Source organism: Pseudopipra pipra, chromosome 2 (genome assembly GCF_036250125.1).
Source record: "Pseudopipra pipra isolate bDixPip1 chromosome 2, bDixPip1.hap1, whole genome shotgun sequence".
NCBI classification, from domain to species: Eukaryota; Metazoa; Chordata; class Aves; order Passeriformes; family Pipridae; genus Pseudopipra; species Pseudopipra pipra.
Genome location: NC_087550.1, coordinates 61,701,172 through 61,726,296, shown reverse-complemented (window position 1 = coordinate 61,726,296; position 25,125 = coordinate 61,701,172). Strand labels below are relative to the sequence as shown.

General features: G+C 33.8%; 2 protein-coding genes across 8 annotated transcripts in view; both read right to left on the bottom strand.

Annotated features, from left to right (window-relative positions):
• LRCH1 (leucine rich repeats and calponin homology domain containing 1) overlaps window positions 1-25,125 on the bottom strand; it is a 115,666-nt gene that overhangs the window by 17,884 nt on the left and 72,657 nt on the right. For 3 of the 7 annotated variants that reach the window (XR_010428713.1, XM_064647281.1, XM_064647283.1), the window contains exons 10-19: window positions 24,634-24,701; window positions 23,478-23,564; window positions 21,241-21,277; window positions 20,449-20,562; window positions 18,351-18,398; window positions 17,065-17,137; window positions 12,590-12,694; window positions 7,888-7,997; window positions 4,424-4,561; window positions 2,555-2,632 (exon numbers count right to left, since the gene is read on the bottom strand). Coding sequence is in view for 3 of the 7 variants with exons in the window: in XM_064647281.1 (XP_064503351.1) it covers window positions 2,555-2,632; window positions 4,424-4,561; window positions 7,888-7,997; window positions 12,590-12,694; window positions 17,065-17,137; window positions 18,351-18,398; window positions 20,449-20,562; window positions 21,241-21,277; window positions 23,478-23,564; window positions 24,634-24,701 (858 nt within the window). In the remaining 4 variants the exon portion in view is untranslated. The remainder of the gene's footprint in view (window positions 1-2,554; window positions 2,633-4,423; window positions 4,562-7,887; window positions 7,998-12,589; window positions 12,695-17,064; window positions 17,138-18,350; window positions 18,399-20,448; window positions 20,563-21,240; window positions 21,278-23,477; window positions 23,565-24,633; window positions 24,702-25,125) is intronic. The other 4 variants (XR_010428715.1, XM_064647284.1, XR_010428714.1 and 1 more) reach the window with 3 other exon arrangements.
• Window positions 1-25,125, bottom strand: part of RB1 (RB transcriptional corepressor 1) — a 544,421-nt gene that overhangs the window by 508,959 nt on the left and 10,337 nt on the right. The gene's annotated exons all lie outside the window — the stretch shown is intronic.

Genomic DNA, 25,125 nt, shown 5'->3' with positions numbered 1-25,125 from the left:
TACTTAGACACCAGTTGCATTTTTCAAAACTTGTATAACGTTTCCCACGATCATTCTGGGCAAAGCAATTTTAACCCAAGAACTGAATGCTGAAAACCACAGAAGTAAGAGACCATGCACATCACCACAGCATAGTAATTACTTAGCAATTTTCTTGTTTTCATTTTACAAGACTAAAGAGTATTATTCCAAACCTGTGGAGTTCAGGAAACAGTATGTACTCTATTCTTTAAATAACTGAAAAGAAACCAACATGAATCATGACAATTCTAAATCCTTTAAAAACCTGTGCAACAGAATTTCAAGTTAATTCTCAGGAACTAAACATGGACACAAGTATCACCAAAAAGCCCAATATCTATGGGTATTAGGACCCAAAAGTGGAACTTATCACTTTTCCATATAAGATGCTTGTTTTCAAAAAAAAGTAATAGTTCACTGAACTCCTTTTACTTGTTTCTCCAGAGAGAGTGAGGCAACATACAAGTCATCAATCAAAAGCAGCATTAAGCATGCCATCTGTAGTTCTTTAAAAACTTTGACAGCTGTCATACTCACTATTACACAACTTTGCATTTCTAATACATGTCCCTACAACACACAGCAAAGTTTTAGCATCTACCAGCTAGTTCCAAATCATAATGTATTTTCAACATCTACAGCAAATATATACATTTGCAAATTACCAATAGCTAACAAAAAAGAACATCCTTAGAGTACTTAAAACCTCTTTTAAATTTACAATTGCAAGCCATTCATTTAGTGTTTAAGTGAATGAGTTTTTCCCTTCAAGAGAACTTAATGCTTATTTAGATTCATAAGGACAGTTAGTTCATAAATCAGACTGGTGAGATGTGGCCTTGTGCTTAAGCTTCTGTGCAACTCTTCAACAAATACATTTTAATAAATTTTTTTTAAAATCCTAAAACATTCAACACTAATTTCAATGGAAGCAATAAAAAGGAGGGATAATAAATATATATATGAAAATATCTATTAAAAAAAAATCAAAAAGGTGTTTCTCCAGAAAGCTTACTTATAGAAATTCAAAATTAAAAAAACTCATAAAGGCTTAGCTTACCTACGGCTCTGCAAGGAACTTTGTAAATATTTCTGTTCTATTTCCATTTCTGAAAGATCTCATGATGGCAATGAAAACAGTTCTTGGCCTTTTCTTTCCCAACAGGCTATCGACAGAAATATCTGATTCTAATTCACTGATGACTTATGATGCATCAGAAGACACTGAGCTTTGGGGCAGCTTAACAAACACTCCATGTCTACAAGTCCACAACACTGAGATCTGGATCTTCTTTGAAGTGAAATTTTATCTTTAACATGAAATCATTCTAACATAATAAATTACATAATTACAGGAACTAAATGAACTATTACAGCTTAAGAGACCCAGTCATTACACTGAATTGACAAATTAAATTTATGATGAACTATTCATTGGAACTGTAAGATAAAGTCTCCCCCTCGAAATTCCTACAAATAGCAAAAATTATCTGTTACTTTTGCTGTCCTCCAAATCAAGTTCTAAAATACAGAAAAAACATAAAAAATTCAAATTGGAATTCTTTCCTAATGCGAAATCTTTTCATTACCATCTGCTCCCCAAGGGGATGGTGGGGGAGATCACACAAAATATTCTTTCATTTCAGTATTCTTGAAACAGACTAAAAAGAACTGACTTCATTATACTGTCATATGTAGGCAACAGTGAAAATACATAATGCAATTTTCCTGTGTTCAAATTAAAAAGACCTTGTATAATACTTTTACCTTCTTTTGAGGTCACATTTTTGAAATTAACTTTTACTTAATATGTTCTTCTAGACCATAAGGGAGTCTTTGAAATGTTCCCAACGGAACTCCAGCATTTTTTAGTTATAAAGATGAGAATAAATTACATGATGAATGCTGCCATTCTTAAATGAAAAGCAGAAAATATCAAACACTGCAATTTCCCTATTTCCAACTCCTGAAACATTTATACCTGTATCATAGAACCTTATACATATGTACTTTCCATATCTAACACACAGTGCTTTTCTTCAAATCACTGTAGAAATGTTTCAGTACAAGAGATGAGTGTTATTAGTCACTTTTACAATGCATAGACTACCCAATACTGTAAAAAAAGGAAATATTGTAAAAAAAGGAAAATAAAAAAATTAATGAAGTTCATATTCTAAAAACACGAGGAAAAATGCAGTAATGTTGTGTAATGAAAATAATTAGCAAGCTTTTGGCTAATTACATGTTATCTAATTATCACAATTCCTTACTTACTTTCCATGGCAAAGACAAGGAGGTATTAGAGACAATACTGAATTACTAATTTAAGACAAAATTTGCAATTTTTAAGTGCTATGACATGAGCAATTTAAATGCACTAAAGTAGTATTAAATCACATTTAGACCAATTTTTTTAAAAAAAGCATCTTTATTGATGAAAACCTGTGGTTCATAAAGTTATCCTTCAGCTTTAAAGTAATTAATGTTTGGATTTTTTAACATCTAGAAATGACAGACTTAATTAAATTACCTCTGGTATCCCCAGTTTTCTACATGCATCCAAAAAGTTTTCCACATTTCTCCTGCATTTGGCCATGCTAAGTTTAGGCTGTAAAACAAAAAAAATAGTCTATGGCAAAAGAAGTCAAAAACATTCATTTGGTCAATTTACCTATTGCATTATTCTTGTACTGATGCTCCATTTCCAAATTTCTCCTGATAACAATGCATAAAATTCTGCTCAACACTTCTGCAAATTGAGCAATTTCTGCTCAGCATCAACTCTAAAAGCATCATGCCTACAAATAGAGAGCACAAAAAATTGTGGATGCCATGTGCTTTTACTTAGCTCTTAAAGTCACCAGCACATTTAGATCTCCAACTGTTCACATCCAGCTTGTGAGGTTCTAAAACATGCCTATTATAAAGATTTGTAACAGGCAACATTTATTTTCTGGACAGCAAATAAAGTGATGAAGGATTTTAATGTCCATCATGGAGAACAGATTTAACTAATTATCAGGCTCACTCCTTTTGAATTTTTTGTGTACTCACAAATTTATAGTAACTATACACAATTTTAGTGTCTCTGAAAAATTAATTTCCTATTACAGTAGAATCTCGAATATTTCCATAATTTGTCTTACTCAGGACTATTCACCAAATACTTACAGAAATATCATGTGACTAAAGAAAAACCAAATGCAAACTCCTTGCTATTTTACTTCTTCAATGCAAGATGCGAAACACTGGTAGTTCCTGAATATCCTCCTAGTGGCAAGGACTTTAAAGAACTAATTTTCTAGGTTAAAGTAATTTGAAGGCTATTTCAAGCAAAAGAACATAATCAATATGAACTTGAAACAAAATGAAAACAAATTTAAAAGATGCGGTTTTTTGTTACAGAAAACAGCACAAGATATTTGTTCTAAAAAAGTGGCAACAACTTAAGTTTTTGCCCCAGAAATTAAAGTTTGCATATTTTGGCAATGTCATATTTTTATCAAAGATAGAAATTATTTTAAATCAAGTAACAGCAAACGAAACTCCACTAGACCACCTGAGAAAATATCTTTTCCTTAAATCTGTCTTCTTGGAAGTTCTTACAGATTGCCTCAAATCCACATGGTATTCTCAGAATCGAGTATCTGGCAAATTTTTACTAATGTGTACATTAAAAAGAAAAAAGGCATTCTGAAACACACAAAACCTCTTCAGAACCAGACTGTTATCAGAAATCTGGAACAATGATCTGTCCAAGAAAAAGACATAAACAGAGAAAGCACTACGGAAACTAAGTTTCAAGAAGTGCACACAGAGATTACATTGATTTTATGTCCTGAAATACTCAGGTCCTTAGATTTGGGCAAGCCAATATTAAATCACTACAATGCAAGTTTTTATTCAATTCTGTCTGCAGGTAAAAAGAATCATCTGTACATTTAACTCAACAGGAAGAATATGGTAATATGTGCTTTAAATGTTTTAGTAACATGGCATCTGCTAAGCCAGACACTGCTAAAGTTAACCTCATATTTTTTCAATCAACAAACAAGGGGCTTATTTTCTTTTTAAAATTTGATTTTTTTAGAATAAAAACTTATAATCACAGATTTTCATACTGTTCTGAACAAAAAGGCTATTATGAAAATGTGACCTTGTTTCTAGATCAGAGAAAGGCAGGATAATTTTATTCACACGCACATACACACACCTTTTATATATGTATATATAATACACAAAAATTAACGAACATTTGAATTTGCAATAACGTAAATGTTGCCCTTAACAGCAAAGAATGTTCACTGAACAGCAACCTGGTTCATGTAACCAAATATCATTTAGCAATAAAATATTAATTGATAAAACATTTCAATGCAGCAAGAAACATGCAACTTACTACTGCTGGTGAAGGTACATGAATACTTCCTACAGACCGAGGGCGAACGTGATTTACTAAATGGCAGAGAACGACACCATCCATCAGAGCTGACCCCAGGTCTTCAGGCAAACAAATCTTTAGTCTTGTTTCTATGTTCTGCAAAAGAAGAAGGCATGTACACTTTGATATAGAAATGGATCAAGGGGAAAAAAAGGGAATATATATCTTCATCTCCTGTGCTGTAGACACATAGCCACTTTTGGGGTTTTGATTTACCAAGAAACACAATTCCTGAGAATTTTTGGATATCTGTTAAGTAAAATGGAAGACTCAATGAAAAGAATTTGATATTGGAAAACAAAGTATTTCTGAAAATATTTGAGAATTAAAAAAAAAAAGCCCAACAGTCCACAATAAGATTACGATGAGTTTCCTGAATTGTGTTCCAATCTTGAAAACATTCTAACTCTATACTTAGAGATAATTACTTCCATTATCTTTAAATAGCTATTTCTTATTCCTAGTTGAACCTCTTTAATATCATTACTCTCTATTAACACATTACCTCAACCTATACTGGTTGAATATGAATATCAATGAATAGATAATTCTTTTCAGAATCAAAGGAGAAAGTAGGTTGGAAGGGATTTCTGAAGGTTCCCTGGTTTAACAAATTTGTAGCGACACCAGACCCTCGGCTAGCTAAGTTTTGGATATCTCCTTATAGCTACTTGAAATTTCTTTTTCTGCAATTTGTACAACTGTCTCTCATTGTTTCACTGTTCATCTTTGAAAAGCCGGGCTTTATTTTCTCTTTTACTACCCTTCAGGCAGCTGGGGACAGTCATATGATCTTCTCAGCACTTTAAGCAAGAAATCCAAGTTCAAGAAATGCAGCTCTTTGGTTTTCCCTTACACATCCCTTTGTTTGGGTGGCCTCACCAAGAAATAGCCTCCCCTGAATGCACTCTGGGGTTTCACTATATTTTCCCAGTTTTTCTAACCACATTACCCAAGTACTCACATGTAGGTTTCAAGTGCCAAAAGGAAGAGTGCATCATGTTCACTAATGTAATGTTTGTTTCCACCTTGGTTTAATTCATAAATTAGAAAACATTTTTGCTATATAAGTTGATAAAAGAATACACTTTGAGACTTTTTCAAAACTGTTACAAACAGATTTATATAAATCGATGAACTAGAAACTTCCTTAAAACACTGATTTGTCTGTTGTGAGACTACTCAGCACAGATCAGGCTCCTGAGCACCTACAATTCCATTTCAATGCCATTTTGTGCTGGAGTTCAAGATTTAAGACTAGATTTAAATAAAATTGAAGACTAAAACCAGTTTCTTTCAATTTTGTCACCACTGAAGAACTGCTCTCTTCTTCAAAAATCATCCACACTACAACATCAGACAATTTGTTCCATTTAGCATGTCAAAAGTACTGTATGTTTACCTTTTGAGTGACAAAAATCAACCAGTATTTCTTGCTAGACTGTACTGCTCAATTGTAAATCACTCTTGAGATGACAACTGTCTGAAGTGACCATGGATCAAATGGACAAAATCATATGGAAGAAAACTAAGTATGTCTCTGAAGTAAAATATTTTATGAGATGGAACAATTTTTGCAAAAACACACTCATTCTACAGAAATGAAAGGAATGTATGAAAGGAACACCAATGTTCTCACAATATGTGTCTTGGGTGAAGTGGTTGAGCTAAAGGTAAATGTGCATTTAGATTTCTAAATAAGGAGCCTGAGTAACGTACTAGTTGTTCCTTCTTGTTTAGCACACAACTTGGTTAAGGCTACAAGTTCTGTGTAATCTCTCTAAATGCTAATTTACCATGAAACAATTAAAAAGCAAAATATACTAATGGGTATATCTATTGAATAAAGTATAAACTTACCGACTTATATGTTCTTGTAATCAAACATCTAACAAGAAACAAAATAACTTCTATTCCATACACAACGTTTCAGGGTAAGGGCAAAGGATAGTACATGGAGCTGAAGGTCAATAATACATTAAACCAATACTACTGGTAATATCTAATATGAATACTGTGTAGAGAGGTCCTTATTACATGTCCATAATCATGCCTGATATGGTGAATAACCTTGTTCTACTTTTCACTGTGAGGATTAACTGAACTAATACACAAGGCAGGAACACTGAGGACATTATTTATGATTATTTTTAGGAACAATTACTTGGAGACTTGCTACATATTTGTGGTAACGTTTAAAATAAATGTAAAAAGCTGCACTGATGCTGCTGAATAGAGTAGGCTCAGAATAACTACATCCTACTGCAGTTTATTACTGCTACTTCCACTTTCTTCTCCATTACCAGTAAGTCTGTCTCATCTAATTCCTGCATTTTGTCCTTCTGGCATCATTCAAGTTTAGAATTCATAATATACTACATTGCATCAACTACATTAAGTCTTCAACAAGATCTTTTCTGTTAGAAAAAATGAGCAAGACAAAGTAAGATTAATTCATACTTAAAGCAGGTGAAGGCCTGAGGTAAGACAAGGAAAATATAAAAGTCTGCATACTTCTACATTAAAATCCTGCCTTTTAAACAGTATTTGGTAAAGAGAAAAAAAATGAACCCTCCTGCTTTAAAATTAAATAATAGAAGACATGTTATTTAAAATAAATTCATAATTTTGCAATTAGCCATTCCATGAAGCTAATGAGATAAGAACAAATAATCTTGTAATCCAGTTGTGATGTCAAAATCACCTACAGTTTCAGGATTTGCACTGCATTTAGGAGTGCAATTATACCATCTATTCTGTTGCTGACGCAACATAACTGGAAACCTTGACAGGTTCAGGGTCATGACATTCCTTGTGGCAAAGGCTGTCATCTTTTTTTTTTTTATGCATAAATAGGTGTCACACAAACAACTGCTACCAAGGTATCAGGTGTGTAAGACAGACTGTGCAACCACATGCAGCCATTTTTGCATCAGGTTCTAGCTTCTATATTCAAAACAATGTATCAGGAAACCACCTTCTGTATTCAAATCTTCAATTGATGGAATATTCATTTAATTTTTAAGAAAGCTGTTGCAAGCATTAGTTATCTGCTTTCAGCTTTAACTAACAGATTTCATGTCTTTTACTTGTAAAACTGAAGATTTCTCCAGCTGTTTGGAAATAGTTTCTAGACATCTCTCTTAAGTGATCACTTCATCCTTTCTGATTAAATAAATGGTTAATTCCACCAATGCAAGGCATGCTGTTTAACTGTATGTCATTTTTACAAAACCTTTCCTGTAGTACAGACATCTGATTGTGATAAAGCACTTCAGGAACAGTCTCACCAGTGTAATTTGCAGAAGCAATATTGCCTCATTTAACCTTTCTTACATTCTCCTACTTAGGCAAATTTCCAAAAAGAAACCTTAAAAAAGACATTCCATCAGCATAAATTAATTCTACCAATACCCACATACCTCACGTAGCTGTTCCACAAGCTCTCTCTCTTCTCTCATCTGCTCCATTTTCCTTCGAATTGTAAATTGTGGGTCTATTGATTCCAAATTTCTTTGTGGTCTTAAGAACACTACAATTTTTAGAAAGAGATATTTTAGTTTAAGAACGAATACTTTGATTCATTTATTTCTAAATGAAGCAAAATCCTTAGGCACTACCTCCAGCAAAAACTGTTAGAAAATTTGTTTGTCCTCAGGAGGACGGTAAAATCTGATCTCAGATTACAATCATGAATGGTATTTTTTGGATATTGCTCTGGACAGCTTCCTGTGCCATCAGTGGAGTGGATAATTTCTGAACCAAATCTTAATCTCAATGGGCAAGTTTTATCATAAGATTAAGCATCAGCACTGTCCCTTAGAGAGTCTAATCTGTACAAAACTCTCTATATTAACATGGCAGGAAACATCTCCTATTCTTTTAAGTAGAACTCTCTCCTACAAGACGCTGAATTGTGTAACAAGCTGTGACAAGCTTCCTACACAGAACAAAATGCTTACTAGATAAGGTTATGCTAAAAAAAAAAACCAACAAACCAATAAAAAAACCCACCACTCAGCAAACAAAGATTAATGTAGGCAGACTTAGCCATTCAGTAACTCTGCCTACATTAAAACGCTGTATAGCAAATGTTACAGTGCACAAAGTCTTTGCAGTACTGCTTCCCACCAATCCTGTCAACTTTATCACTTTGCCCACATATAGTTCCTTGAAATAATTACATGACATTTCCACACATATGCACCTCTACACTTCCATTTTTGTGGTCAATGACTGTTTTGAGCGGTTTGGAAGAACAAGATGTACGGTCAAAATGCAACCGTCATCTGTTTGCCACTTTGCCATTTTGTTTCAGAAAATGCAACTGTCCCATGTTTGCCATTCAAATTATAGGCCAACTAGATTATTATGGAAAATTATACTGCTCGAAAGAAAGAAGTGTTTTGTATCACTATTTTGACGCCTCTCTCCTGAATGCAACATGAAACCCTGAGTACCAATTAATGGTGTGGAAAGCACAAAGCCTAGAAACATCTAGTTTTATATACAGCTACTGCACAGTCTCAATTTTGTTAATTTAATGTCATTATTGAATTTCTAGGTCCATAAGTAATGGGACAGAAGAGAGGAGCCTTTTGTTTCCTAAAAGGCACATCAATTAGAAGTGTAAGAACTGCTAATAGCACCTACTAGAGGAGTGAATAAAGATTAATTACTCTTAACTGTAGGAAAGATTAATTACTCTTAACTGTAGGAAAGGTAGACGTGGGTGCAATCACAATCATAGTTTAAACTTTTCTCAGGCAATTGAAAATCATTACATCTGTTAAATCAGTAATTTCTGGAATGCCATATTAAAGGCTATTTGTTAAACCAAGCTCCTTTTAAATAAACACCTAAATATTACAGTTTTATCTTAGTAAACTATTCTTTTTGATGTCACCAGAAATCCCACTGGCAGAGTGGGAGTGTGTCCTGTAGAAAATGTGCTGGACTGAGAACTACAGATAGTGACTGCAGCTCAGTTCCCTTCTCCAAGTGGACTACACGTCTTCATCAGTGTCACCATTCAGAAGGCTCTACACGCAGGTGCACACATCATAAATAAAGACTTCCATTGTGCTGACCTCCCACACTTAGCACGAGACTAGCAGAGCCATGCCTTCAGATGCAAGAGGTCCACACTTGTACTGATGTTTAATCTTTGCCCATGTAGACAGCAAACTGCACGCTTGGAATTGAATTCTATATCCAAAGTACAGTGTATCAACAGACCTGTGTTTCCTAACACTTTGTAGAGAGGCTACATATAACTGTGACTGTACATACCCAAACATACAAAGGCTGTTAAAAGACTTACATATGGTGAAAAATATATAACATGTTATTTAATAAAGTATACAGTTTAGTATGGCCACAGTAACAACAAAAAAAATCAAATCCCAAGTTTTCAAAGCGCAGAAACTATTCCAAGTGCAGTCTTCTATTAAACTCCAGGATTGTACTGTGTTAAAGTTTCTGTATAAGCAACTCTGTAATAATTTATTGGAGACTGCTCCTAAATTTTTAAGGGGTGAAATAAAAATCTCCTATCACATTTATAAAAACTGCAGTTGCAATTTTTAAGATTTTCTAGTTCACTGTACAACTCTAATAATTTGAGCTTTGCTGGCTCTGATGGATGAAATACATCTAGATAAAATGCTTGCAGAGTAATAACATGTTTAAATGGTACTTAAAAGCCACTGTAGCTTTATCATCAGTAGCAACATTTCAAACGATTCTCTACAAAAGCATTAGTTCAGAATTATGTTCTATTTTCACAGAATTAGAATATTATTACGGTCTTCATTCAGTTTCACAGCTGCCCTTCCTTAAGCCTTTGCAAAGTCAGTATGAATGTTCCAAGACCCACTTCCTTCCAATTTCAGACTACAACTGTCTGTTAACAAAAACTATCAGCATTACTTTGTCATTTCCATTCTTGAACGAGACATACATTCATCCACAAGGGAAAAAGCAGGTTAATCCCAGGCAGTGAGAAGCTACAATTGGAAGTTTCTCAATAAAATAAGCTTAATTAATTAAAGCCCAAAACTTAAAAAACCCCACACTCGAAAGCATTAGCTGTAAAGGTTTCCATTATACACTGAATTTAAAGAAAAATGTTCTAATACAGGAAGTTTTGGCAGTCCTGAATGTTGCTTGCTTCTCAGCACTACACGCATTTTCCAGCAAGGGGAGCCCATACCTCACACACACACCTGAATGTCTACTTATTACTCTTTTGAAGAGTGAGTTTCTGCTTTTTGAACCCATGGCCAACCCATATTATTCTGTAGTGCTTGTTCCAATAATTTTTTTAAGAAGTATTTTGTACAAGTTTCAACAAGTTAGATGTGTAATAGTTAATAACACAATACATATTCAACATACCACAGGCAAGGACAAGCTTTGTTGTGAAAATTTTCATTTCTGTACTGAGTTCCAATGCACAAAGGTGCACTATTAATTGCATATAAAGGAATTTAGTGTCCTGAGTACTTAGTCTGACAACATTATCCTTCAGGTAAACCACAAAATGATTTAACCTGACTCTAAAACTAAGTGACAAAAAGAAGGTTGGACTAATGACCTGCAGAGATGAAGTTGGGTCAAAAGTTTATAGCTATATTTCTCTTTGATTGATTTATTCACTCTAAATTTAAATAACAGAAAGGCAATAACCCCAATTAAAAAAACATGTAGTTGTAAAAGTCATTTTCTGTTGTAACTTCCCAAGGTAATAAACACTAATATTTGCATTTGGCTTAAGATGTGAATGACAGGAGGTATCTATCCATTCCAAATGAACAAGCTAGTCTGTGTTACTCCTTTCATTTAGAAGAGTAAACCAGTAACAAATGTAGATTAACAGAGATCAAGTGCTGCACTAATAGAACCACCTCAAGGTTTCTCTGTGAGAATACTCATCAGCAAAATCTCAAGTTAGTGTTGTATCATCATATTAATTTAAGTTTTTCAACTTCCCAGTATCAATTCTTATAGTCCACACTTATTTCCTTTATGGAGCTGATTCCTTACACACGCTGTCTTTTATGGTTTTATAATCAAGAACACTGTGGTAAATAGGAAATATTGTCAACTAATGAACTGAACTAAGAACGAAACGCCTGCTGTGAAGGGGTTTCAGTCCTTAAAGCACTTTAAGTCTGGGGTAGTACAAGTGTGACTTCCAGAGTGGCATCTGAATGGTCAGACAGGAAAGTTTCCTTAACAGTAAACTAAATGTTGGCATTTATCATTCAATATTTGTGGTCTTGATTTCAATCTGAAACTTTCAACAGTTTCACTACCTTCTAAACACTGTTCTAATTTAGGGCACCTGGAAAAAACAGTCATACTTTAAAAAAAAACAAAAACAAAAAACAAAACAAACCCAAAACATCTGCCTATCGAATATTTACAATGGGTTTAATTGTCTAGGTTCTATTTCTTTCATCTGACATTTGACTATTGATGCAGTATAAGATCCTGATAGCCCAAACATGGCCCACTTGCAAATTAGTGCTGTGACTTCACATACCATGGCAATAAGACCCCAGAGAAAAAGAAAACAAAAGCAGCAGCAACAGAAGTCCTCTAATGTACCTGATTTTCACTATGAACAGAAGTTTGACAGTGTATTAACAGTTTCTTTTGGACAGAAATCACTATTTTTGCTTAGCTGATTTTTTCAGCTTTGTTTTCTAGTTAAGTTAGTTATGCACCTGCATCAATAAATGCAGATGGGAGTAGGATATTTTAATAGTCAGTATCTACAAAAAAATGTAAAAGAAGGGTAGCAAAATTAACTGCTGGTTGAGTACAACTTTTATAAACTCTTGAAAGTAATGCAAGCAAATAAACCTACACTAAAAATAGTTCTTGGAGTGTATATGAAAAGTTGTTTTGCCAGACTCAAAAACAGTGACACTCTTCACTCATTTACTTTCAACACTACATATTCTACAGTAAATTAACATGCATCCTCTGAGGTATTTAGTCTTATAGACATTCCCTGAAGAGTAGTGTCTTTCATCCTTAGCCACATGGGGCATTAGCCATATATTCATGTTTCTGAAAACACAAAATTAAGTAAATTATATATGGAACACCTACCATTGTCACTGTCTCCTTCAGATGGGATACTGTAGCTAAAGTTGTCCCATGTTTGTGCCTGTGTAAGTGTGTTGAAGGAGATAGGAGGAAAACTGAGGGATGGGTCTGTTGGAGGGGAGTGATAACCAGTCCAGCCATGGGAAGTATAAGGACCAGAGGTGGGATAAAAGTGGGCAGCAGCATTTCATATATGGCATTAGGATTGTATGGTAATGACAAAGATGTAATTCAAAGGTGATTAATACAAAATGCATAAATTTTGAGAAAAGAATGAAAGATGGTGCAGGATAAAAAGAATGAAGAGTTAAATGTTAGTATTTGCAAATCATACATTATATGTGCAGTTAAGCCTGTTAAGCTTAGCAAGATCATTGTAACCACAGCACTTCATACAACTTGTTTACAAACAAGTTTTAAGAAAGAGTACCCATAGATTTTACATAATAGCCTCATAAAAGCCTTGACTCTGAATCAGAATTTATTGCTCTGAGTAAAGTCAACACCGGTAACAGAACACAGATTTATGGCAAATGACAAACAGTCTTCAATTATGCTGGCAATCAGGATTCTCGCTATTTTCCAAAGTACACAGATAACGCAGTTAGAGAAGAAAACAAATGGAAAGAATAAATATCCAGATATTAGAAAAACAGTAACTAGCACTCAAATGAGGGAAAATACTGTCAAGTTTTAATGACTTCTATGTGTTCCAACAAATTTGAAATACAAGCATGTCCACCACAGATATTAACATTGTGCTTCAAATCCTCTACAAGCTCCCAAAGCTGAAGACACTAGATTCACAAGTAAGAATATGCTACATAAACAGTTGCAAGGGAACAACTTCTCACTTCAGAATACAAACTGCTTTATGACTTTGAGGTTTGTCAGTGCTTGTTTCAATCTCTGACAGTACAAATTTGTTTGTCTGTGTTGCTGTCACCTTGCTCAGCAGAAAGTAAGAAAAACAGTGATCTAAAAATGGCACAGAACAAAAGCAAAAAATATTCTTGATTGCAAGATGTATTAGTATCCGTTCAGACTGGAAGGTCTGGCATCTTAAAGATACTGTGGCAAGACCTGGGCAACTCTCAATTTCAATCATTCTGAACATTTTAATCAATTGATGAATGAAGGAGGGAGATTTCAAATTTATTAGCTATTTCAAATGTTTCCTTTTCAAGGACCAAAAGCACTTCCCAAGAGCAAACTATGGTTCTAAGAAAACTGGTAATTATTTTTTCTTTTCAATAATATCTTTTAAGGTTTTCAAAATTAATGTGAATTTGAAAAGTCCACACTCTATGAAAGTATTTAAAATACGGGAGGAAATAACTTGAAAAATTAAAAAAAAGGCTCTCTCTTTTACATTCTACGTAAACATCTGACCCTTGAAAAGAATCTGTCAAGAAATCTAAACACATTCATTACCTTTCAAAACTTTTTCTTTGGGTACTTAGGGTTCTTTCTGTCAGCCATCAGATATGAATTTTCCCAATGTTTTGCCTAGTTTTAAAATGAAAAATAAAAGGACCTTCAGTCCTGAACACATATCAGTATGTACTAACACAGAAGTTTAAGCCACTGTGGTTTATCCTCTGGATGCAATTCTAGTTGTGTGTGTACTTCAAAAAAACTGGAATCCTTACCAGACATAGAACAGTTTACTTTCACCTTTCCAAGAGACATAAATCATTACGAAATGATCAGGATGGGGGAAAGTCAAGTAGAAAGCAACATTCATTTAAAATAGATGACAATAAACACAGTGAAAATAAACTCTCAAATTCCTGAAAAAATATGGCTGCATATATTTTCATTGAAAATTTGCCACTATTTTTTCCACAGAGCATGATGTACACATTTTAGTTAGAACACTTCAATGTTCTTTTAATCTTGCACATGGTTTTTAAAGATTTATAGAAGCAACTAATTCAAATGTAAGCTCTAATAAAGTTAAGTACTTAAAACTCATTAAAACTATTTAACTTCATTAGAGCTTACATTTCCAGCGAGTTTTAACACTTCACCTAAGGCCATGAAGAACTTAAATGAAAAAAAGCTATTAGAATAAACTACAAACTAAGCTGAAAAACTTTCCTAGATCACAGAAATGCTGGACCTCTACACTAGTTCAGGTCTAGGGCAATAAAGCAGTATACAATTAAGAAGTGTAAATTCCGACAGTGATAGGACAGTTCAAACTCACAAAACTTGCACAAAGTTTTAAAGGAAACATGAAGAAACTAGAGACCTGGCAAGCTAATCAGCTTTAAAAGGAAAACCATACCAGTATTTTCTGTCATGCACTTTTATCTGTATATTTTTTTTTAGATATTAGCAAAAAAAATTTTAATACTATTTTTAAAGCAATACTATGGTGGGAGCAGAACAGGAAACAATATGAAGCTTTACTATGCCTTTGCAAGGCTTCATTTTGTTACATGGTACTACATACATAGCTAATATACTGAATTTTTATGTGAAGTTGGACCTAAAGTTTTACTATTACCAAGTTCCCCTATTTTACCTTGCCATAAATTTAAGTTAACGTGACTGAAACTGTATGTGATCAGGTGACTGTTGCGTCTGACATGGAAAAGAAAATAAATTCAGATTATCAAGTTTACTGCAACCCACACTGTGACCAAAAGACTACAGTATAGTGTATACTATACTGTATAATACTATAATTCTATAGTGTTGGTATACTCAAAGTTATTAAAATGTATGAACTTGAATTAGTATAGTGCATAAAATGAGCAGGTTCTAACCAACTGACTTTGGTGTTCACTGAGGCTATACACAGCTGCCATATAATTGGGAAAGAACTGTAGGAGTTGTGTACACCTAGTCTTGCATGATACGACTTGAAAGTTTTGTTGCAAAGGACTGCAACACATTACAATCCTGTCTTTCTAAAAATTCTCTCAAAAAGAGTCAATAGGCTATTTTGCCCTGACCTATTACAGTCATTAAGTATAGGAAATCTTGGCACACTGATATAACCAAGATGTGGAAGTGTACATTAAACTAACAAGAAGTCATGGTCTTGCGTACTCTCCAACAAAGCTGCTTCCAGTCCCTGTAGCAGATTTCACTGGTGGCTCAGAACACAGGCCACATCCCATGAAAGCAGCAACATGGCACGGGCCTGTGTGCTTTCACACATCTTCTCCTAACAGTGTCATTGCAATGTTGCCACTGGACTATGCAGTATTACTCAATGTTTCATTTTCAACAAATCCTGAAAAGACCCATTTGCTCATCATTTTTGTACTTTCATAATTTAGATATATATGGAAATAACATCATCTCTAAATCATCAGGAAAAAAACTGAGCTAGAGTTTAACATTCCAACAATCTAAGAAATGCAATTGAACAGATCTGTCAAACTGTGTATCATAACTACATGAGAACCTTAAGAGTATCTTCCTTCATAAAAAAGGTTGGTTCAGTACCATTTTCCTTGCCTTTTAACACTTAACCCCCCCCCCAAAACACAAAAACCCCCATGAAATCTATGGGTACAATTTCATAAACATTCAGAAAGCTAAATTGCTGCCATTGTTGTCAAGGTATTTTGTTATGGAAACTACAAGCTTGTAGTGGTTTAAGAGCACTTGCTTAAAAGCATTTGTGGTGAATGCGAGAAATCAGAACTACAGTCTTAAGATGCTGAACATACTGAAAAATCTATAGTTACTCTTTAGAGGAGATGTGAGATGACTTAACAATACTGACTACCTCAGAACAGAGACTGAGTTAATCATGTTTTTAAAGGAAGCTGTTATCCAAGCTCTCAAATACATATATATGTTTGGGGGTTTTCTGTTGTTTGCTTTTTGGTTGTTTTGTTTGCTTTTAAATAAACTGCTGTTTGTCACAAAGACTGGTGGTTACCCAGATTTAGTGTATTGCAAATTCATTAAACTCGATGAAGTAAAGACCTGATCTTCCCATAATGCTTGATCTTTACACAAGCATAAATACTGAAAGACTCAATGCAGGGAACAATTTTCAGAGCAATGTATAAGTGTCTTCCAAACAATTATTCAGATACATTATTCAACAAAATCTCAACTCTATCACTACATACCAATCAAGCAAAACTTTTATTTCAATTAGTATGTAGCACAGATGATAAATATGTATATACATATAAAATACATATCATTAGATACAAACACATATTTTTTAATGTATACACATATAATTTTATAAAAAATCTAATTTATTAGTAAGGGATGAAAATTGATCCATATATAATATGCCAAATACATACTTCTTACAAATTTAATCTTGATTCAAACCTATAAAACTTTAAAATGTTCTGATCTTCTGACTGTTGTACAGAAAATGTTACACTGTTGCTTTTTTAAGGGAAAAAAATAGAGACATCTAATAAAAACACAGATGTAAGGAAACCCCAAACCAGTACACTCAAGTTGGTCAATTTTCTTTCCCACATTACCTGATCGTGGCTTCAGGCCAAAAGGGATTGTGGTGTTTGTAGTAGGAGACATTGCTGGACTTTTATCCTTATTCTGTGGAATTCAAGAACATAAATCAAAATAAGAGTAACATCCAGAATATCTCAGCATATCTGACTATGTAAAATGCAAAAGTTTCTGCATGCTACAACTCCACCATAATCTGATTACAATATAGCCTCAAACTTTGACAATCTCCCTTTTTTATTGTGCCCTATTCCTCTCCTGGAAAAGATGAGTTTCTGACAAAAGACAGCAAGATACTCCCCCTAGTTATAGATAAGCTCAAATATTTCTCAGTTTTCTCCCATGTCATCACTTGGTCCCATCAAATATACATTTTGCAGCAGAGTACATTTAGAAAAAGAAAGCAAAGACGTGTTTTTTCCCTAGATACGTTTGTTTCTTTCACAGAATTAGTTACTATTGTGCACAATATTTTCCACGCAACACTGAATTTCTCCATAAAAAGCAGAAAAGGAGAAATTAAGCATACACCTCAGAGCAGGATCACCCTTGACCCTAAACTAGGCTAAGAGTTGCAGCAGGAAGAATGGAGCAGCAACATACGGGAGAAGGTGAGGTATAATCATCATACCACTAATGGTAACACAGAAGAAGTCCTATGACTAAACTCCATAATAGGAATCCCATTTAAAAAGTGATTCCTCTGGGAGCTGGGAACTATATAAGTCCCATCACCAAGACTGGTGGAAGGTGCATGCTCATGCACAATGCAATGTAGAAGGAGAAGCCCTATTTCTGCAAAAACAATATTAGGAGGAAAAAAAAAAAACTCTGTAAGGAGCTCCATACAGTTTCCCTTTTTTGATCTTCTGATGAGATTGGAACCGTGTAAGCAACAGATTCAATAAAATCAGACTCCCCTCTAAAACCTTATAAAGGACATGACACAACTCTGCAAAAAGAAATTACACTGAAATTAACTGAAAGTCTAGTCAAACAAGGAAGAATTAAAAACAAAAAAAAATTAAAAAAAGAAAATGTGTCAGAATGAAGAAAATATTAAAAAAACAAATGTTTTATACTAAACTACATAACTCAGAAATAAGCTTATCAAAAAGTGTATTTTTATATGCTAGTAAATCCTTAAGATGACAAGAATGAACCACAGGCCAAACAAGCCCCATATCCATTTCTGATGAGTTCAGTCATATGTTCTGTGATATTCAGTTACATTTCATTTAGTATATGAAACACTCATATAAAATATATGAGAGACAAACAAATGGCACTAGCATCTTACCTCATTGTGAGAGGTTTGTCCACTTGTATTCCAAACAATTAGATCATTCTGCATGTTTGGAAAGATAAAAAAAAAGAAAAGAAAAAACTATTTCAGAAACTATATTAGTGATACAACACAATGGGGAATTTTACTCATGATAGTCAGATATATATTAATAGCCAATTCTTTTTTTCACTGAAACCATTAATTTGCATAAATAATAAATATTGTTGCTATTGCTAGCCAAGCAACACTTTAAAGAAACACGGAAATTATTCACACAGATTTGTCATTAACTTTTTAGCTTCAATACTAAGGGTTTATAACTGTATTTGTAAGATTTTAATGTTTGTTGGTTAAAATGCAGCAAACAATTTTGTTTCACATATTTTTTAATTAAACTACCACCAAGGTTTAGTATGCAAATATACATTTTTAATACAGATTTGAGGAGAGAAGTATTCCATAAGCAATTAATTTTATAACTGCAATGTAACATACCTTTTGTTACCACTTCTGCCACAGTTATATTGGAAACATGTACATCACATTAATAAATATGAAATAATATCATTAATTCAGCTTCAATCATAACTTAGCAGAAACACAGCTGGCATAAGTAAATTATAATTCAATTCAAAACAATTTCCTTAGGACAAAAGTTTTTTTAATAGATAAAAAATGCAGATAAGATAAAAGAGAGCACTTGGAACACTAGGTCCCAAGAATCACAGAGCTTTCCAAAAGCCAGCAAGATGGGAAGGAAGATTACACACCCATTTTGCTTCATAACCTTTCTTGGCCACTTTTCAAGCTTAAAAAAAATTCTTCAGCTTTAGACATCTTTCATAACATTATCTCAACCACTGTATTACCTAGAATAGACAGAAAGAAATCTTACTCGTCTTATCCCAGCCAGCTCTACCTGGGGACTTGCATGCTTGAGCACTTCTGTGCTAGTCAGAATTTTGAATTTATGCTGAATTGAATTCATTTAGTAACATAAGCAGCAACACAAGTGCTTACTGTACTGCAAGGAACACAGTATGATTAAAAACTTGGTCCTGCAGGAAGTGTTTCCATGCCACAGAATGTGCCTAGTACTTTCACCTGCATAATAGGCCCCCACAGGTGTTTAGAAAGATTTTTCTTCAGTGGTGTATCCTTGTTAAACAGTTCATTAAACTACAGAGACCATACATACTTTGACACTGAATTAGTCTTATCTGTTCACCTCAACAAGCAATAAGAACTGTTCCAAATAAAATGTGATAAACCCAATGTACGATACAAACGTGATTAACCAACTCAATTTTTTTGACATTTTAAAGAAAAAGCAAAGACAAAATTCAGATTAACAAAGTTACAAGGATATCGTAGGAATAGTTGATAGTAAAGATGATGACACATAAAAATATTTGAAAGGCATCAACACAAACCAAAATACAATAGATCACATTAATGTACTACCAATATAAACATCATGTTCTGTAATTTTGTTCTCACAATCTTCTTGCAAGAGCAGTCACAAAAATTCTTATATAGCAAGTTCTGAATTAATAATATATGCCTCAAATATTTAAATTAGGGTTTTTTGCAGTTCTTTATTTCTGGATCATTACAACATACAGAAATCTTAAAATATTTTTGAAACTTTAAAACTATCATCTCAACCTATAAACAGTCTGTTTGCAATATTAAACACAATAAAAATACTGCTGCTAATAAGAAGCTGGAAGTTTATATAACTACAAGAATATTTGGGGTGAGGGCAGAAGAGGAATCAGGTATTTCATTTTCTCGAAGACATAACTTTGAGGTGACATTTTTTTCCAGGGGAATGCAACCACTGCAACTACTATACTTTATATTGGGCAAAAATACTTTTATTAATTGTATTATATCAGTTCCTTCCTAAGAGATAGGTCTTAATCAACTTTCCATTTACAGTCAAACCTTGAGATTCATGGTAAGGCAAAAAAACACCAAAAAAAACAAGAAAGCCAGACCAACCCCCCAAATGGGCCTAAACCCATTATCCCCACACATAAATTGACAGAATGCAAAGATCCATGCCAAATGTTTCCACATTTATTGCATCTAGACACCTCCATACCTGACTCAATGGCCATTTTTCACTGTGGTCACAAGTTCTCGTTTCAGGCTTTGCTTTCTCCATAATCAACTCCCTCCTCCTCTGAAATTCTAGTTCCTCTTCAGCATTTTCTCTCTGTAAGATAAATAACTCTTCAGACTGCACCACTGGAAACAAAACTATTTTTTTTTTTGCAAAACATTACCTTAAAATATTTCTTACAAATACTGTGTTGAAAAGCAAACAAAGAAGTAAGCAGATACTATATAATTACAGTTCCAGTGCTAACAGATAGATAATGTAAATCTAAAACTACTTCATAAAGAATACCAGTCCACCGGTCAGCATACTGAAAAAATAATAAGCTGCATATATCACTCTGTAAAACTCCAAAAATATACTTCAGATAGTGTCTGTAACTACAGGACAGTACTCTGGAAAAACACTAATTGTTATTTCACAAAATATTTTGTGGTTATTCTTAATGAATGCACTGTTTTCCTAAACCAGAAGAGGGAGATGGGGGGGTAGACAAGGATGCATAACTGAACTGGCATACATGACAATTACACACAGGAGCAGGGAAACTACAATGAAAAAGTAACTGATAAACCCAGAAAAATTTTATGTATACAGATAAAAAAACCCCACACAAACAATTCTATAAATACGTTAAAGAAAAATGAGTTCTGTCCTCTAGCCTACTAGCTTTGTCCTTTCCCTACTTGGTACATTATTAATTGATGAAATTGTTGGCTCATTTCCTGTCTTTCCCCCCAAAAATATTTTGTAATAATACACTCATTAACATACCTGACCAAGGGAAGCCATCTCCATCTGTATTTGACCACTATGTATGAAGATAAACAAATGGAAATATGTAATTCATTATGTAGCAACTTCAATATGATGCATCTAACAAATGCATTACTTTTTTTCTAAAGAAGCTATATAAACAGGCTTTACTGAAATTCTAAATCTGTTGCCAGTTCCATGGGATACAGATTCGCATCACTGCTCTCTGAAATATCTGTGCTAAACCTGCAAGGTTTGAAATAAAAACATTGCACTGGGGTATAGCTTTTGCAACCATTCTGTTTAGCACTTAATTTCAAACAAATGGATATGTGAAATACTTTTATAGTCATGGTTTTAACCTGTTCAGTGTTATCTCTTAAGAACTGAAAGTGTCTCCTGATGCTTCAGTTCAGCAAAGCCACTTTAATGTTCTCATCTGCAAATATCAGCCTGAGCAATGGCTTGTATCAAAACAGGACCTGTTTACTACCAACAACCATGCAATTATCTGTGGATTTCTGTATCTGACCTCTAGCATCCATTGTCCAAATGGAAGCCACAGACCTGGTTAGATATTCACAATTAATTTGCTCTTGCAGTGCATGAGAAAATGAAAGAAAGTAGTAAATACAGGAAAGGGAATATAGACATATGAAGCAAACATCTGAAAATATTGTAAAAGAAGACTGAATCTGAAATCTTTTTCCTTCCCAGAACTGAAATGCTGCTTATGTGCATGTAGGATATGCAAATTTGAAACTCTGCAGAACACTAAAACAATAGTTACAGGACAAACATTTTACAAGTTTAATAATCATACCCATTAGTAAAAATGTTACATTATTAGCCATTTTTAAAAGTCTCATTTCAAATTTACTGTAGTCTTACTAATGAAAGCACACCTGCATGTGCATAGGAAAACAGAGTTTCTGTATTTTATTGACCTTTTTAATTTTATAAAAAACCCTAAATATGTAGGATACACTGGAACAACATTTGGAAACAAAAATCAAAATGACAAAAGGCTAACAATTGGAATTTTTTCACTGTTGCTTTTTCTTCAAACAAATCTTTTCCTTTTTTAACTACAAAACTCTTCCCACAAGGTAATAAGCCTCATACAATATGCAGAAGCAATGGTACTAGGAAGTTATAGGAACTAAAGAGATTTCCTAATTTGTACAATATTTTATTAAGCAAAAATACTTCTGATTCAAGTATTCATTATATGATTCGAGAATTCTTTACATGATGCAAAATAAAGCCAGTTAACTGTGTCTCTAGAAACACTAAGAGGAGTAAGTTTCTGTCCTAAAAGCAAAAAGGTCTGCTAGGTGAAAATCAGTAACAAAACAGGCATTTCAAGTAAAGAACAGTGTAGTCACAAAAGCAAATAGCTGTGGTGAACTGGTCAAGGGAGGAAAGAGAATCAGGTATACTTAAGACTGGAAGTGACAAAGAGGTTTCTAGTCTTCAGAGAAATGAAGCTGTAAACCAGCTACCTCATAGAAGTAAGAATTAAACTGAACTTATCAATTTCTGAAGGTCGTTAAACAGAAAAGCAATAGCAAGCATCTGGACAGAACTGCCTATACCACTATTGTTAGACTTTTCCAGTAGGGCAAGTATTTGTTTTCTTTTAAATACTTATTCCTTTGCTTAGCCACAAACTCAGAGTCATTCCACCTTGACTTCAGCCTCTTAAAACAGGCACCTAAATCATAAAATCTTGCCTTCTGTAGTCAGGGGAAGTCTAAATAGATTACTCAGCCTCTCCTCTTTCTCCTCTGGATTTCAGAAGACTAAAGAAACTCCACCACTAATTCAGGTACCTCATTTATGTGCTCCATTGAACTGGGATGAAGATGGGCCAGAAGACCTTCTCAGTCCAACAAAATACACCAACCATGAGTAAGAGGAAAATTTATATTCTCTAAAAGAACGTGAAAATCCTGGACAAAACATCAGAATATTACAGTAGTGTACATGAGATGAATGCCTAGGGGTGTCCTCATCTCTAATTTTAGGTTTCTCTTATACTTGAAATCTGCTTATTTTACTGGAAATCTTGTCTAGATACTCAGAAAGAGAATGCAAGTTTCCTTCTTAACTATCTTGCATACAGTGCTATGCTAACAAAACACTTCATAACTCCAGAAAACTTTATCAATTGTCAGTTAAAAGAGTACTCTAAAGTAATTAATAAAATTTTAAAATATATTACATTAACACATCAGCTATTGTAAGCATACCTGTTGGAATCTTGTAATAAATCTACTGCTTCTCTTAGTTGTTCTATCACTGCTATATCAATAGTTTGTTCTTCTGATAAATTTAGTCTATAACAAAAAAAAAAGCATTCAAAGAAAAGGTATAACAGCAATTATCAAGGGTAGTCTGGATTTCAGTTTGTGAGCTGCATCTTCCAACTGGCATGCAAGCACTATAGAGAGAGAAAAACAGCCTCTCTGCACACCAGTATGTGCTGAATTTATGGAAAGAGTTTCTTCTGAAAAAGTTCTCCAACACTTCACCCTTAACAAATCCCCTCAACCTAAGACATACATAAACAAACAAATTTGATGAACTAAAACTTTTAGCATTCAATAAAATAGAATGTATTCTAAAATTGAAAATTTATTTACCAATATTTGACTCTTACTGCACTCATCACATGTATTAACATGAACAGTATTAACATAAATACAATGAATTTTTTTTAAAGGCCAGCTTGCTTTCTTTTGCTTTTCAACATTTGTAATTCTTTTTGGGGTTTAGAAGTATTATCTCCTATTAGTTCTGCCAGTAAGGCTATTTCAGAAAGTACTTCTTTCCTTCCTTCAGTTTTCATTGCTGCATCATATAGGACTACACTGTTCTGATAAGTGACAACTTCACAGTACACTGGCATGTTAAATTCCCTTTTCTTATGCATTCACCCCAGCAACTCATGTTCACTTGGTTCTACTCTTGAATTAATATCTATGAGTTAATGATTGCTCCACGGCTAAAATTATGATAAAAGAAGAAAAAATTGGAGGGATGTTTTCCAATTAAATCGATTATTTAAATGCACATTATATTTAAATCTTACAAGTTCTGATAAAATATTTTGTTATCAATGCCTTTAATAAGTTAAATATCAAAATATCTAATAAAAAAGCTTGCATTCTACATAGGTAAAATACATTACAGCATTATTGGTGCATACAAATTAATTAGTGGTAATATAACATCCACTCTATTCAGCAATAATATGTAAAACATTGAGCACACACAAAGTGAAAGGCTATGCATTTGTCACGCCTCCAAGTCTACAAAATTATTAACTGACAAGGAAATATCAGTTCTGGTCAAACTAATTAAGTGACACAGCTAATTACTTATAGATACATAAAAAATACTCACATTTCGTCTGTTTGCCATTGTATGTCCTCTTCTATTCTCAATAATTCATCACACTCCGCTGCTCTGCTCTGTAAGCAGACAAAAGCGATAATGAGAACTGAACTTTGCAATTAAGTAGGCAGATAAATTTTGCTTTCAGACTCTGCACTGACCTAATTTATGTAACAGTTTAGGTTGGTTACCTGAAGCAATTGAATGCTTCCACTCCACTCCTTCCTTTACCCCCTTCTAAAATACTGATTACAAGATCTTCTATTCACTCTTCAGATTTTATTGAGGTCAACAGCCCTTACCCTCCTTTAACAGTAAAAAGAAAGTCAAGCTGCATAAGAATTCTTCATTCTATGTCCCAGACTCTGTTTGTGACTGTCTGGCACATAGAAACAATGCTTCAATTAAACACGACCCTAACTCTCCTCCTACTTTCCCTCCTACCACAGCCAGATTTGTTTACAGAGTAAGGAAATTCCAAATACGCAAACAGTGGCAATT